The sequence below is a fragment of the Arachis duranensis genome, chromosome 6 (assembly GCF_000817695.3).
Source record: "Arachis duranensis cultivar V14167 chromosome 6, aradu.V14167.gnm2.J7QH, whole genome shotgun sequence".
Classification (NCBI taxonomy): Eukaryota; Viridiplantae; Streptophyta; class Magnoliopsida; order Fabales; family Fabaceae; genus Arachis; species Arachis duranensis.
Genome location: NC_029777.3, coordinates 83,847,776 through 83,861,569, shown reverse-complemented (window position 1 = coordinate 83,861,569; position 13,794 = coordinate 83,847,776). Strand labels below are relative to the sequence as shown.

Genomic DNA, 13,794 nt, shown 5'->3' with positions numbered 1-13,794 from the left:
TGATTGAATGACTGTGACGAGCTTCAAACTCCTGAGGGCGGGGTGTTAGTGACAGACACAAAAGAATCACTGGATTCTATTCCGGCCTGATTGAGAACCGACAGATGGATAGCCGTGCTGTGACAGGGTGCGTTGAACATTTCCACTGAGAGGATGGGAGGTAGCCACTTACAACGGTGAAACCCTTGCATACAGCTTGCCATGGAAGGAGCCTTGCGTGCTTGAAGAAGAAGACAGTAGGAAAGCAGAGATTCAGAAGATGGAGCATCTCTAAAACCTCAACCTGTTCCCCATTACTGCAGAACAAGTACTTATTTTATGTTCTTTTACTTTTCACAATCAACCTTGATAATTATTGATATCCTGACTAAGATTTATAAGATAACCATAGTTTGCTTCAAGCCGACAATCTCCGTGGGATCGACCCTTACTCACGTAAGGTATTACTTGGACGACCCAGTGCACTTGCTGGTTAGTTGTGCGGGATTGCAAAGTGTGATTGCAATTTCGTGCACCAAGCATCATCCATACTAATTTAAGTATGGGGAAAGATGTGATTTCGAACGAACCTAGGACCATCAAAGTTGGCATCCCCAGAAGGAGAAGAGCCAGACTCCGAGGTCTTGCATTTTTTTTCCGGATCGAAGAGAGGTCGGACTGGGGGGATAGGTGGAGGAAGAGGAGAAGCAGAGGCAGAAGTTACCAAGATAAGACGAGAGGATGTCCCAGCATCACGAGGGGGAGGAGGAGGGCCAGCAACCTTTGCAGCGTCAGCTCAGGCACGTGCCTTCTTTTTGGCCTCCTGAACCTTCTGATAAGCGGCGCTGGATCCACTCTTCACCATTTCTAAAAAGTAAAAACCAAAAGTAATCAACAAATCGGAGAATGTAAACAAGTCGGGAAACATTCAGTAACAACTACGAAAAGAAAAAGCTACCTAACTGGGTTCACACAAAGCCCGGAGAACCCAGAAAAAATTTCTTAGTGTCCAAATTGGGGGCTCTCCCCCAAGCTTTTCGGAAGAAACCCACTACAGCCTCCTCAACTTCATCTAAATCATATAGGTCGTACTTCTCTACAGAAGAGGCCTCCAGGCAATACAGAGGAAAGCGGTGGTTGGAGTTTTCATCAAGAAAAAAGGGATGATGACCCTCTACAGCTTGAGTTTTGAAGAAAAAATTCTTAAAATCATGAAAAGATTCAACAAAGATAGAAAAAATTTTCCAACCTTGAATGGCCTGGAAAGATATCCACTGCTGCTTGTTGTTATGCCCACTAAATGGCTTAGTCAAATAAAAAAGGTAAAAAAAGATCTTTGTGGAGGTCGAGAAGTCTAGCTCCCAGCTGACAAGTTGATAAATTTTCATAAAACCCCATGAGTTGGGGTGAAGCTGGGTGGGAGCAACTCAACAATGAGACAATACCCCCATCTCAAAGTCGGAAAAAGGCAGAAGAACCCCCAAACGGGTAAACAAACAGTCATACATAAAGAAAAATTGACTATCAGAATCGGCGATCCTCCCAACACAAACCCGGTCTTTAGGACCTGTGGCTACCAACTCATATTTCGGTTTGTCAGCCTCATCGCTACAAATTCTATGGTGGGTACGAAGGACGGTAATATAGTCAGTGTCTACTAAAAAATTTTTCTCCAATACGGTATCGTCTACCCATCTCGAAAGGGACTCAAGGGTATGGAAAGACATATTTTCCGGTAAAAAGAAGTAGGTGAAAAAAGCAACAAGACCTACAAAGAAAAATGAAAAATATCAAAAACAGGGTTTCTAAAAGACCAAAGCAGCCTCTCTCTAAAGCTAAATAAAGAACAGAGTCGCTAGACCAATGAACAACTCGTTAAGGAACTAAAAATCACAAAGAACATGCAAAACTCTTCTAATGTACAGAGCAAGGCACCAACATAAATAGTAGAAGAGGAGAAGGAAAGGACTCACCTTTGTCTGCGAAAGCAAAAAGGAGCAGGTACAACAGCAACATAAGAAGGCTAAAGAGTTTCTCTTTGGAAAGAATAAGGATTGTAGGCAAGAAATTTCAGAAGGCGAAAGAAAACAGAGAAAAAGAGGGAAAAGTATTTATAACACGCCAGGGGCATAAGGGTAAATAGACGCGGTCGTTAAAGAAACGCGCCGTTACCAATGTAATTGCCCCCACGTGTAAATGCGAAACCCTAACGGACGTGACGTTTGATTAGACACGACGATTGGGAAATTTAAAATCACATCGGTTTTAAGAAAAAATCACGTCGGCTACAGACCCGAGTTCAATACTCGAATCCAACTCATTAGCAAAAGAGATCGGACTCGAGTAGGGGCACTGTTCATACCCTGGCCCAACGCTATGGCTCATGTCTAAATAAACCAAAAAGACCCAATCCAAAGATTGGCATTCGCTACCCACCGACCTCCTCAGAAGAGGACGAATTCAACACAAACTCCATCCCAAGGAAGTCGGGCTCGAAGGATAGCTGGCAGATAACACTTATTCAAATAAGTAACTGCCCCTAAAATCTCTCAACTCACTTCTAGGAGACATATCCTAACTACCCTAAGATAAAAGGACGGTTATCCACCCAGAAAAGTGGAACTACTCCAACAGTGGTTATTGGATCACCACTATATATACACTGACACCCATCAGGTATCTCTATGTGCCAATACTCTCTAAACCTGCTTAACCCCTTGCTGACTTAGGTATCGGAGTATCTTTGCAGGTACCACCCATTCGTTCACATACACAAGTCGGACGGCGGCTCCCAGACACGAACCAAGTCGAAGACCACCTCCTCTTGACGCTTGGGCCAACCTTACAAGCCCAATTCATTAATCTCAGGTTACCCACATAACAAAAAATATGTTTGGATAGAAAATTCAAGAGATATATTTTTAATAAATAATTTATTTAAAAAATTATAATAATAAACATATTTTATATTATTTTTTTGAATCAACCAAATAATTATCACTAATTTACACTATTAAAAAAAGTTTAAATAGACAAATTTACCAACAAATTTCTTTATTTTTATAGTAAGACTTTATATTACCGATGAATTTATTGACAAAATTTATCTGTCCGTAAAAGATGTCAGTAATTTCTTATCGACATTTTTTTATTTTAGTCGAAAAATTATCGACAGATTTTAGCTTATTTCCGACAAAAATTCCACCGAAAACAGGGTTTCAAAATTTGGCAAGGTTACCAAATTACCGACAGAAGATCCTTCTATAACAATAAATCATTTTTCTTTCAGTAACAGTGACAGATTTTTTTTTATATATTTTTCCTTTCCAATAAACCTGTATTTGTATGGAAAAAAAATATATAAATTAACCAGATTCTAGTTACCGCTGTTTTCATCCAATTTCACAATGAAAAATTGAAATAAAACTAAAATTAGAATATATTTAATAATTAAATAAACAATCAAGTCAGCCAACTAAGCCAAGTATTATAGCACATGATACGTTAACTACAATAATTTCTAGTGGCCTATTGTTCCAAAATGTTTGAATAACCAAAACTGAATACGACAATCAACCTCCATATGCAATATTACAAATAACATATAGTACATTATTTGATCACTGTAAAGCGTCTTCCTCCCTGTGAAGTCATTGAGTTTTGACAGAGATAGTGCTAAATCTGTATATCATTAGAAAAATCAATGACGTAAATATAATATACTCTAGAATAAAGTAATATCAGTATTATTTAGCCATCTTCTCTTATGATTATAATTTTTCAATGTGCGTATTATTTCTTTAAGATTGAATCCTTTTTCTGATTAATGCTAAATATAAAAATTTTATAAATTTTGCATTACCTAAGCTAAAGGGTGAGAAAGTTGTGAATCATGTAGTGTGCACAACATAGCAAATTTTTGTTACCCAGCTTATGAGTCTTTCAAAGGCTTCTGTCCATGCTCTTCCATGTATCTCTCAGCCACAGTCAAAACATCGTCTTACTTGCTGAATATGTTCTTTTTTGGAACATACCACATGTGAGAAGTTTGTGGCATCTGCGGCAGGTGCGAAAGTTGTGGGTTCATATAGAAAGGTCTAATGTATTGCCTATAAACACGTGATGTGCCATTAAAGTGTGGAAGAACCAACTAGCAACAAAGTATCAACTTGGCATGGGGCCATGGCCAAAACCACATGAAGCATAATTCTAGCGTCTACAAGACTACGACAGTATGTAGCAAAGTTTCAGCATTCAATTAACACATTTTCCACCCAAAAATCATGTCATGCAGGAAAAAAAAACCTAGGAAGGATTGAAAATCCTGATAGAAAACTAAACATTAGAATCCTGCGATAGTACTAATAAACTACCAAACCAAGAAATGGAACTTATTTTTCAGTGATAAAATAACAGTATAAAATGCAAAAATGGTTCAAAATCCAAGCTACAATGTGATCCAAAAAGAGCTGACCGAAATTCAATAACATCTAATGCAACTTACGTTTTGGACAAAGCATCAAAGATGCTGTGCCTTGCTAGTAACACCAACACCAATCCTCTCAGCATCCGCCTCAGCTTGTCTTTAAAAAACAATAAAATTCAAAAATCAAAATCGTCATTAGCAAAAAATCAAAAATAGAAAAAAATTAAGAGAAAAAAATGAAATTATTAAAAAAAGAAATAAAAGTATCTTGGGGGATTGTCCTTTGGCAAGTTTACATACAAAGCAAGGTTCTCGCTATGGAAAAATTGAGAAAATGAGAAAGCTTAAGGTATAAGAAATGAAAGGAAAGAATTTGAATAAAGAAACAGCGGTAAGTTACTAACTCATTTCTCTTTCTTGAAGTGAATGAAGCCTGATTTGATCCTCTCAGAGGCATCATCAGATGAAGCAATACCACCGGAAGATGATGTTCCCAGTGAAGCTGTGCAAGTTTGCATTATTATGCATTTTTGAGATTTAATAATAATAAGAAGACCATATAAGAATCCCTGCCAATGAAGCAAAATAAGGAAGCAACATGTCGAGATGAACTAAAAATATTTATTTGCATCAAAAGTTCGAAACTTACTATAGTAAATGGTTGGAGTTAGAGAAAAAGAAAGTAAAGTCAATAAAATTCAGTTTCATCTATTGGTTTTTGACAAGACTAAAGCACTAAGATGAGTATATTTATAATTAAAATGGAGTAAGCATGCATTTTCGTACACATGTCAATATATAGGAAAGAAACATAATTAATAAGAGCAAAAGACTGAATTTCATTTAAACAAATTTATTGGCAGTCTCAACTCATACATTCTCTGCCAATATTTGTGATGTTAGTGCAACTTCATTATATAGCAGTTTAGCAATCAATCTTCAATATGCAAAAAGTAAATACTATTTGATTAAACCTCGATTTTAAAACTCCTTTAACATGCAAATGCAATTAGTGTTTCCAAACAAACAGTGCTGTCTTTTATTTCATGATAACAATAACAAAAATAAAAAAAAAGTTTTTTTTGGGGGGGGGGGTGTTACCTAGATTACTGGTGAGTATCAAATTATGGTAAATTCAATTTTCAGCAAGCAATATAAATAGATATAATAAGAGCCAGCATGTTATATTGCCATATAAATATACAATACTATCATAACTTGTCATCATTAGGGTAACCACTAGTGGTAGAAAAATAATATACTCACGCACTAATGAAATGCTTGAAAGAATGATTGGTAACGGAAGATTAAGACCAGAAGCAATTTACCAATCCAAAATAGCAGCTGATTAACTTTGAGAATGTGAAGTATGAACAAGAAAAATATTAGAAGTAACCCCAAATGATATAGAATTCCCAATTAAATTGTGAAAGATTGAAATGCAAACTAAACATATTGGAGAGATCATTTCTATGTTAATAAAGTCACAAGTCATTGCAGAATTAAATAGTGTAGGAATATCCTCCTCCATTCACCTGCTATTACATCCTCTTCTTGCTTTACCCTTGTTGGGTTTATTGACGGTATGGTGCTCTAGGAGCAAATCACAATATTATCTAATTTGGTGGACATGAATCATGCCATACATGCAGAGATGCCATATTGCGCAATTGAATGTTGACATCAAAATTGTATCATGTCCCGAGGTATTGAGACCACCACTATGCGTGATAGAGTTAGAGACAATGATTTTACTTGAACCATCAATATCCTCATCCCTGATTATCAATTTCAACTATACTGACTCCAGCTTCCTTCAACATATTTCCTCCATCAGTTCCAACTGTAACAGCATTAGTTTGCTTCATTTCTTGCAATCTTATTAGATCTGAGATTCTTCCAGCAGCAACGTAAATGCCAGAAATCAGGAGTGAATCTGTAGGATGCTCTGTATAAATGCTGCTTAGCACATCTTTCACACATTCCCCCAATTTAACATCACCATAGACTCGGCAAGCAGAAAGCAATGTACGCCATGCAGTTGCATCGCCCTTAATAGGCAAACTTTCAATTAGTTTGTGCGCTTCATGTAGCATCCCTGCTCGACCTAGAAGATCAATGAGAGATCCATAATGTTCAACTTGTGGTGAAAAGCCATATTTGCAAACCATGCTCTTAAAAATTTCCATCCCCTCAATTACAAGCCCTCCATGGCTACAAGCACTGAGAACTGCCAAGAATGTAACCTCATTTGGTCTAAACCCTTCATTCTCCATCCTGTTGAAAAGATTAACAGCATTAGTCGGCTGGCCGTGAATTCCATGACCTGAAATCATGGCTTTCCATGCTTTCATATCTTTACCCTTCATCCTCTCAAATATGTCCGTAGCCTCGTCTAGAAAGCCACATTTGGCATATGCATTAACAAGTGCTGTTCCAAGAACTGCATCCAGCTCTAGTTTCTCCTCTACCATAAAATTAGTAACGTATCGTACTACTTGCATAGATCCGGAAGCAGGGCAACCCGAAAGCAACCCAACTAAAGTAGAAGAATTAGGTTTACACCCTTCAAGACTCATTTGCTGCAGCAATTTTACTGCTTCTCCAAGCAGCCCATTTCTTGCATACTTGCCAATCAAGCAGTTCCACAGGATAACGTCCTTTTGAGCAACACCATCAAAAACTCGATGTGCCAAAAAGATACGACCCATTCTTGCATAGAGATCAATCAATGCAGTAAGAACATTCAAATTAGAACTAAGTCCAAGTCGGATATAGTAACCATGAAGACACTTCCCTCCAAGAAAACTTTGCATATCAGTAGCTGCCGACAAAAGACTCAATGCAGTTGCAACACTCGCTTCAACCCCGCAACAACGCATCTTCCGAAACAAATGAAAGGTCAGCTCAGGCTTAGAAGCAAGAAGGTGGCCAGCCATCAAAGTGTTCCATGAGACCAAGTCATTTCGTCGGGGAAATTCATCAAACAGGTTGTGAGCATCTCCAAGTCTCCTGGAAACACAGTAGAAATGCAAAAGGGTATTCCTGAAATCAAGAAAAAGCAGAGTTCCAGACCTGAGTGCAAGGCCATGAAGGCCTCGCCCAAAGACAAGGTTGGAAAGCCTAGTACAAGCCTTGATGACAGTGATGAAAGAGAAGCGGTCAATGAGAATTGGGCAGTTCCTAAGTTGGTTGAAAAGGGGCAAGGCCTTGGCAGGGGAGTTGCTGATGGAATATCCTCTAAGCATAGTGTTGAACATGAAAAGATTGGGGTTTGGAGCAGAATTGAAAATGGAGGCAGCGTAGTGGACGTGTGAGATTGATGCTGCGAGGAGCTTGCTGAGCGGGAAGGGAAGGTTGATGAGTGCGGTTTTGAGCATAAAGGCGTGAATTTGAGAAATGTGGGATTGGGTTTTGCATGATGATTCCAAGAGAAGAGCTACCTTGTGATGCAAATGCAATGCTGGAACACCCTCTTTCATTAGCCACAATCAATAAATGAAGTTGCTCACCAAATCAACCCAATAATGAGGGAAGGAGTTGGGTGAATCCGGAAGAACCAAAACGTTCAGCCTACAATTCTAGTAGCCCTTGTGGGTCTTGGTTGCTCTCAACTTCTCTAGTGCAACACACAATCAAATTTAATTATTTATTAAATTTTCATTCATTCGAATTTTTTAATTCATCCATAAACTTTACTACTTATAAGTAGATCAAAACAGTAATGCTAGGGAGATGATAAAAAGACAACCCAAACTTACCTTATTTATGAATGCTAAATAAGACAAGTTTGGGCTTATCTTTTATTGTCTTCCAAACATCATTGAAAAATAATATGGCAAGCTATACATCTCTAAGGCTGTGTTTGTTTTCAGAGACAGGACAGAATATGACACTGGGACAGAGACAATAGAACGGAGACACTAAAAATTATTGTTTGTGTATTGTGTTTGGATACGATGTACAAGACACTAATGTAATGTCCAGTATTATGTTTGGATACACATGGACAAGAATAAAATATTATATGAAATGACTAAAATAACCATATGATTCCAAATTTTCTACATCAAGTACAAACTAATTTAATAGAAAATGAGAGTACGTAAGAGTACAGACGAAACTTGAAAAAACGTTTGAAGAGACCAAAAATTTTAATAAAAAATATATAATAGTATTTATATTAAAATAAAATTTATAAATATAATTATTTGATTTTTAAATTTATTATTAATACGTAAGAATACATATGGTTAAGATTAACAAAAAAAATAAATCTGAGTTTGATTAATAAAAAATTTTGTTTAGGTTAATAAGCCAAATTAATTTTAAATAAAAAATTAGTTTTAAAAAAGAATCCATTTTTACATGAAAAAAATAGTTTTTACACATAAAAATCTATTTTTATTTAGAAAACCAATTTTTTTATCTAAAAAATGATTTTTCTTTAAATTATATAAAATCAATTACAACTTATAAATTATCTTTTAGCATTTTAAAAGATCAATTTTACATTTAATAATATTTATTTTTCAAAAGTTTTAAGATTAATTATAGGAAAAATAAGAAGGGATAATAGTGGAATAATAAAAATATCTATGGATAAAAAGGGAAACAAAATTTATAAAAAAATCCGTGTCCACTCTTCCAAATCCCGTGTCCATCATTGTCCTTCGTAAAAGAGTGGACACACAAATCTAAAAAATTGTCTCGGAGACAATGTGTTCTGTGTCCATGTCTCTGCTTTCAAACACATTTTAAACATGTACTGTCTATGTCTTCCTGTCTTTGAAAACAAACGCTACCTAAGAAATTTGTCTCAAATCTTGTATTGGCAAGCAATTAATCTTGTTAATTTTTAAATGCAAGACAAACAAGCTACAATAGGATAGACAAGGTTATGTGCCAGAACCAAAATGTTATGAAAAATAAAAATTACAACAAAAGTACAATAACAAATAAGAGTTCCAATAAGAAAAGAGAGGAGAATGTGTGAAAGATGTGCTAAGCAACATTTATGCAGAGCATCCTACAGATTCACTCCTGGTTTCTGGCATTTATGTTGCTGCTGGAAGAATCTCATATCTAATAAGAATGCAAGAAATGAAGCAACCTAATGCTGCTACAATTTAAACTAAGGGAGGAAATATGTTAAAGGAAGCTGGAGTCAATATAGTTGAAATTGATTATCATGAATGAAGATACTGATGGTTCTAGTAAAATCATTGTCTCTAACTCTATCACGCAAAGTGGTGGTCTTTGTGGTGCATCAAATGTTTGACAGACAATACCTCAAAACATGATACAATTTTGATGTCAACACACAATTGCACAATATGGTTTCATCTTTGCTTGTATGGTATGATTCATGTCCACCAAATTAGATAATATTGTAATTTTCTCCTAGAGCACCATACTATCAATAAACCCAACAAGGATAAAGCAAGAAGAGGATATAATAGCAGGTGAATGGAAGAGGAGATTTCTACACTATTTTCATGATGGAGCTTTTACTGGATTTGACCTGAGGTTGTGTAGCAAGTTAACCACAGTTTTTCATTGCTTCCAAAGCCAATGATAATGTTGAGGCGGCAAAGTCACCTTTCTTAGTCCAAGAAGCTTGAGTTTTGTTCTCTTGATTTTTATAACTCATCACTGGTAATGCAAAGGAATATGCTTCCTTCACATCTTCTGCTGAGTGCTAACGTGCAGATATTTGACTTTATTTGAAGAGTTTTTGTGTTATCACGTGGGAGAGCACTCTAGTTTTTAATGAATGAGGATCTACAAAAGGCTTAGGATCATCACAGATGAAGTTACATTTCTGTTATATCTATTAAGTCAGCACCTTCTGCGAGTCCACTAGAAAAGAATGTTTTTAAGAAGGATGACTAAGGGAAGGGAGTTTAGCTCATGATGCCTTTTGTGAAACTTGTTAGTTTAAATTTCAGAAATGTTTAAACTTCAAGAATGAGATGTTAAATTCATATTTATTTTTTTCTCCTCACTTTTCTAATTAGAACTCCTACGTATTATTGTACTTTTGTTGCAATTCTTTATTTTTCATAGCATTTTGGTTCTAGCACATCATAACTTGGCCTATGCTATTGTAGCTTGTTGTTTGTCTTGCATTTAAAAATTAACAAAATTAATTGCTTGCCAAAACAAGATTTGAGACCAATTTTTTTAGTGATGTACAGCTTGCTGAGACAATAAAATATCAACTCAAACAACCCAAACTTCCTTATTTAACATTCATTAACTATCGCTAGAATTAATAATATAATATCTAAATCAATAATCACTTAAATCAGTAATCAATAAGATTAATCAGTAAATCAATAACATACAATCAAATAATAATAAGAGAATCATCAAATGTCTCTCCCCCAAACAGAGAACAGAATCATCAAAGTATCAATCATCCCTCTCACAAACAGAAAAATAAAAGAAAAATTAAGAAAAATAAACAAATAGCTTACCAGACAAGGACCTTTTCGGCAGAGAACAGGAGCACCTCACCGCTGTCCGCCACAGACCTGAGAGAGGAGAGACGAGCGCGCCTTGCCGCCTTGGCAGCTGTGAGGGAGAGAGAGACGTGAGGGAGAGAGAGCCAGGGACGAGAGGGAGGGCTGTGAAAGAGGGAGACGCCTTCGCCTTGCCGCCGCCGGGGTTTTCTGGGCTCTGGGTTTCGATACGAGAGAGAAAGTGTAATGAGTAAAATATAGGCCAAGGCCCAATTAGAATAGTTTTATTAGTATTTGAATTACTGTAAATAGAAAAAGTAGAAATGTAATGGAAAGGATGAATTGAGTAATGAATATAGTTCTTTTTCTGGAATTCCCTTCATGGAATTATCTCTCTCCCTCATGATTCTTCCTAATTTCTCTCTGATCCATTAATTCTTTCCTGTTCTAATTTCTTTCCTCCTTACAATGGTGCTTTCATTGACCGTTCTATCTAATTTTTGGAATGATTTGACGGACTCAAACATCATCCAAACTACCACTGTGAGTGAGTATTACGACAAATTCACAGCTTATGCAAATCGTGTTCATATGCGTGATCATGAAATTTTGATGCATTGCTTCATCAATGGGCTACAGATCCAGATTCACAGAGAAGTTTTCGCTGAAAATCCAAAATCTCTTTTCGGTGCTTTATCTTTGGCAAAATTTTATGAAAAACAATTTGCAAATCAAGGTTCAGGTTCATCAGGGATTTCAACAACAAACTGCTCAACAACAACTACTTTTGATTTTCATGTTCAGCCACAGCAACAACAAGAAGACTCAACAGAATCTACAGAGCAAGCAGAATTTCAAATCTCAGATCTAGAAATCCAATCAAAATTTCAAGGTCCAGTTCCAGCATCATCAATTCCAATTTATGATATTACGACACACGCAATTCAACAAGCAGAAAATTCAGAGGCACATATAAAATTATCTACCGCGATGGCGTTTGACAGTGATGATGCTGATGGTACCACTCGGGGCAACGGCGATTGGCAACTCACGGCCAGAAGCGGCTCCGAGGGCGGCGCCGTCGCGAAGGGGAAGGTGGAGGACGAGGATCTATTGGATCGGGAACCGACACCAAAGCTGCGTTGCTGGTTCACAGACGAAGCGGGCGTAGGCGGAGCAGCTGCGAGAAAAAACGTGACGAACGACTAGGTGATAGCAAGCAGCGTGGAGGACGACGCTGCCGTGAAGGGGAGGCAGAGAACGTTTGCGACCCTTGTTGATGGAGCAACCGTGGCGAACGCAGATCTTCGGGCAAGAGCGGCGATGATACGGAGGCCACCACCAAAGCCACCGCATCTGAACTCGCAAGCGGCGGTCACGGGCGGAACGGCCGCGAGTGGCAGTTGGTTTTTGGCTGTTAGGAGGGTCTCTCTTTGGCCTTAGGAGAAATTGAACGCAACTCCTTGTTGGATGTTAGGAGACAAACGACGCAACACGAAGGGTGGCGGTGGGTTGGACGCAGTGGCGGCGCCGGTGGTTCTCCCGGCAACTGTGAAGTCCATGGCAGAGAAGCAAGGAGCCGCTGGAGATGTTTCAGGGGAGGAGAAGGTAACTAGGTCAATTGTGTTTGGGGTTGTATTGGGCCAAACCTTATTTTCTGAAGCCCAAAAGAAGAAGAGAATGGCTGATCCATTAAATTCAAGTTCAATTTTAAAGATTATAGCTTTTTGGGACCAAATTCAGATTTATGCATTAAATATCATTTATTGGTTTGGATTGGACCAAAAACTTTTCAATGGGATCCTGGGGGAGTATTATTATTTTTTAGCAGTAGAATAGAATAGAAATAAAATAGAAAATATTATTTTTAGGCTTATGTATTCGTTTTATTAATTGTAACTAGGATTTATAATTTTTAATCAACAACCTTGAGGGCAAGGTTGTCGTTAAGGGGGATGCAATGTAATGAGTAAAATATAGACCAAGGCCCAATTAGAATAGTTTTATTAGTATTTGAATTACTATAAATAGAAAAAGTAGAAATGTAATGGAAAGGATTAATTGAGTAATGAATATAGTTCTTTTTCTGGAATTCCCTTCATGGAATTATCTCTCTCCCTCATGATTTTTCCTAATTTCTCTCTGATCCATTAATTCTTTCCTGTTCTAATTTCTTTCCTCCTTACAGAAAGCTATGAGAGAGGGAGAGCCGAGTTGTCGTCGCTGCCGGTGATTCCGGTGCTTTCTGGGCTCTTGGTTGGACTTCGATCCGAGTTTTGAGGGAGAGAGAGGCAGGAACGCCGGTGCTAGGGAGACGCCGGTGCGAGGGAGACGCCGCCGCTACGTCTGCTGTGCACTGCTGCGAGAGAGAGAGGGAATGCGAGAGACGACAGTGAAGAGGGAGGCTGTGTATTAAAAAATGTAATTAGAAGAATTTAATTTGGATCTTTTATAATATTAAAATATTTTTATTCATTAAATTATTTATCTCTTTAATTATATATGTGTATTTTTATTTTTTAATATTTTTAATCTTTTATGTTAAAATATAAAAAATCAGTCAAATAAAATAATTTTAAATTATATCTTAAATTTAATTATTTCATAAAAAAAAAGATCTATTGACAGACTTTAAATTAGGTGAGATTTAACAATAAGTCAGATTCACTACTCATTAAAAAACTTATATCAAACTACAGCCAAGTTTAGGTTAATATACTCTATTACAAACATGACCGGTAAAGAGTAAATTCTAACCTAACCTAAGCTGTTTTCATCCTTAGAACTCACTGATGAAGTCTAAAAAAGAGGGAATTCGGGAATAAGGGAAGAGCTTAGGTGCCGAAAAGATAAGGTTCTGCACGATTCTCATAGCATAGACTCCAAAAATATGGTTCTAACAAAAATCAACAAAAACAAGCC

General features: G+C 37.0%; 1 protein-coding gene across 11 annotated transcripts in view; it reads right to left on the bottom strand.

The window, feature by feature from the left end:
- Window positions 1–3,394: 3,394 nt before the first annotated feature.
- Window positions 3,395–13,794, bottom strand: part of LOC107494372 (pentatricopeptide repeat-containing protein At1g26900, mitochondrial) — a 46,763-nt gene continuing 36,363 nt past the window's right edge. Inside the window, exons 1-8 of one of the 11 annotated variants that reach the window (XR_008010547.1) lie at window positions 11,859–12,859; window positions 10,888–11,089; window positions 5,941–8,024; window positions 5,672–5,757; window positions 4,810–4,907; window positions 4,484–4,562; window positions 3,842–4,088; window positions 3,395–3,660 (exon numbers count right to left, since the gene is read on the bottom strand). Coding sequence is in view for 1 of the 11 variants with exons in the window: in XM_052262870.1 (XP_052118830.1) it covers window positions 6,178–7,887 (1,710 nt within the window). In the remaining 10 variants the exon portion in view is untranslated. The other 10 variants (XR_008010549.1, XR_002364044.2, XR_008010544.1 and 7 more) reach the window with 10 other exon arrangements.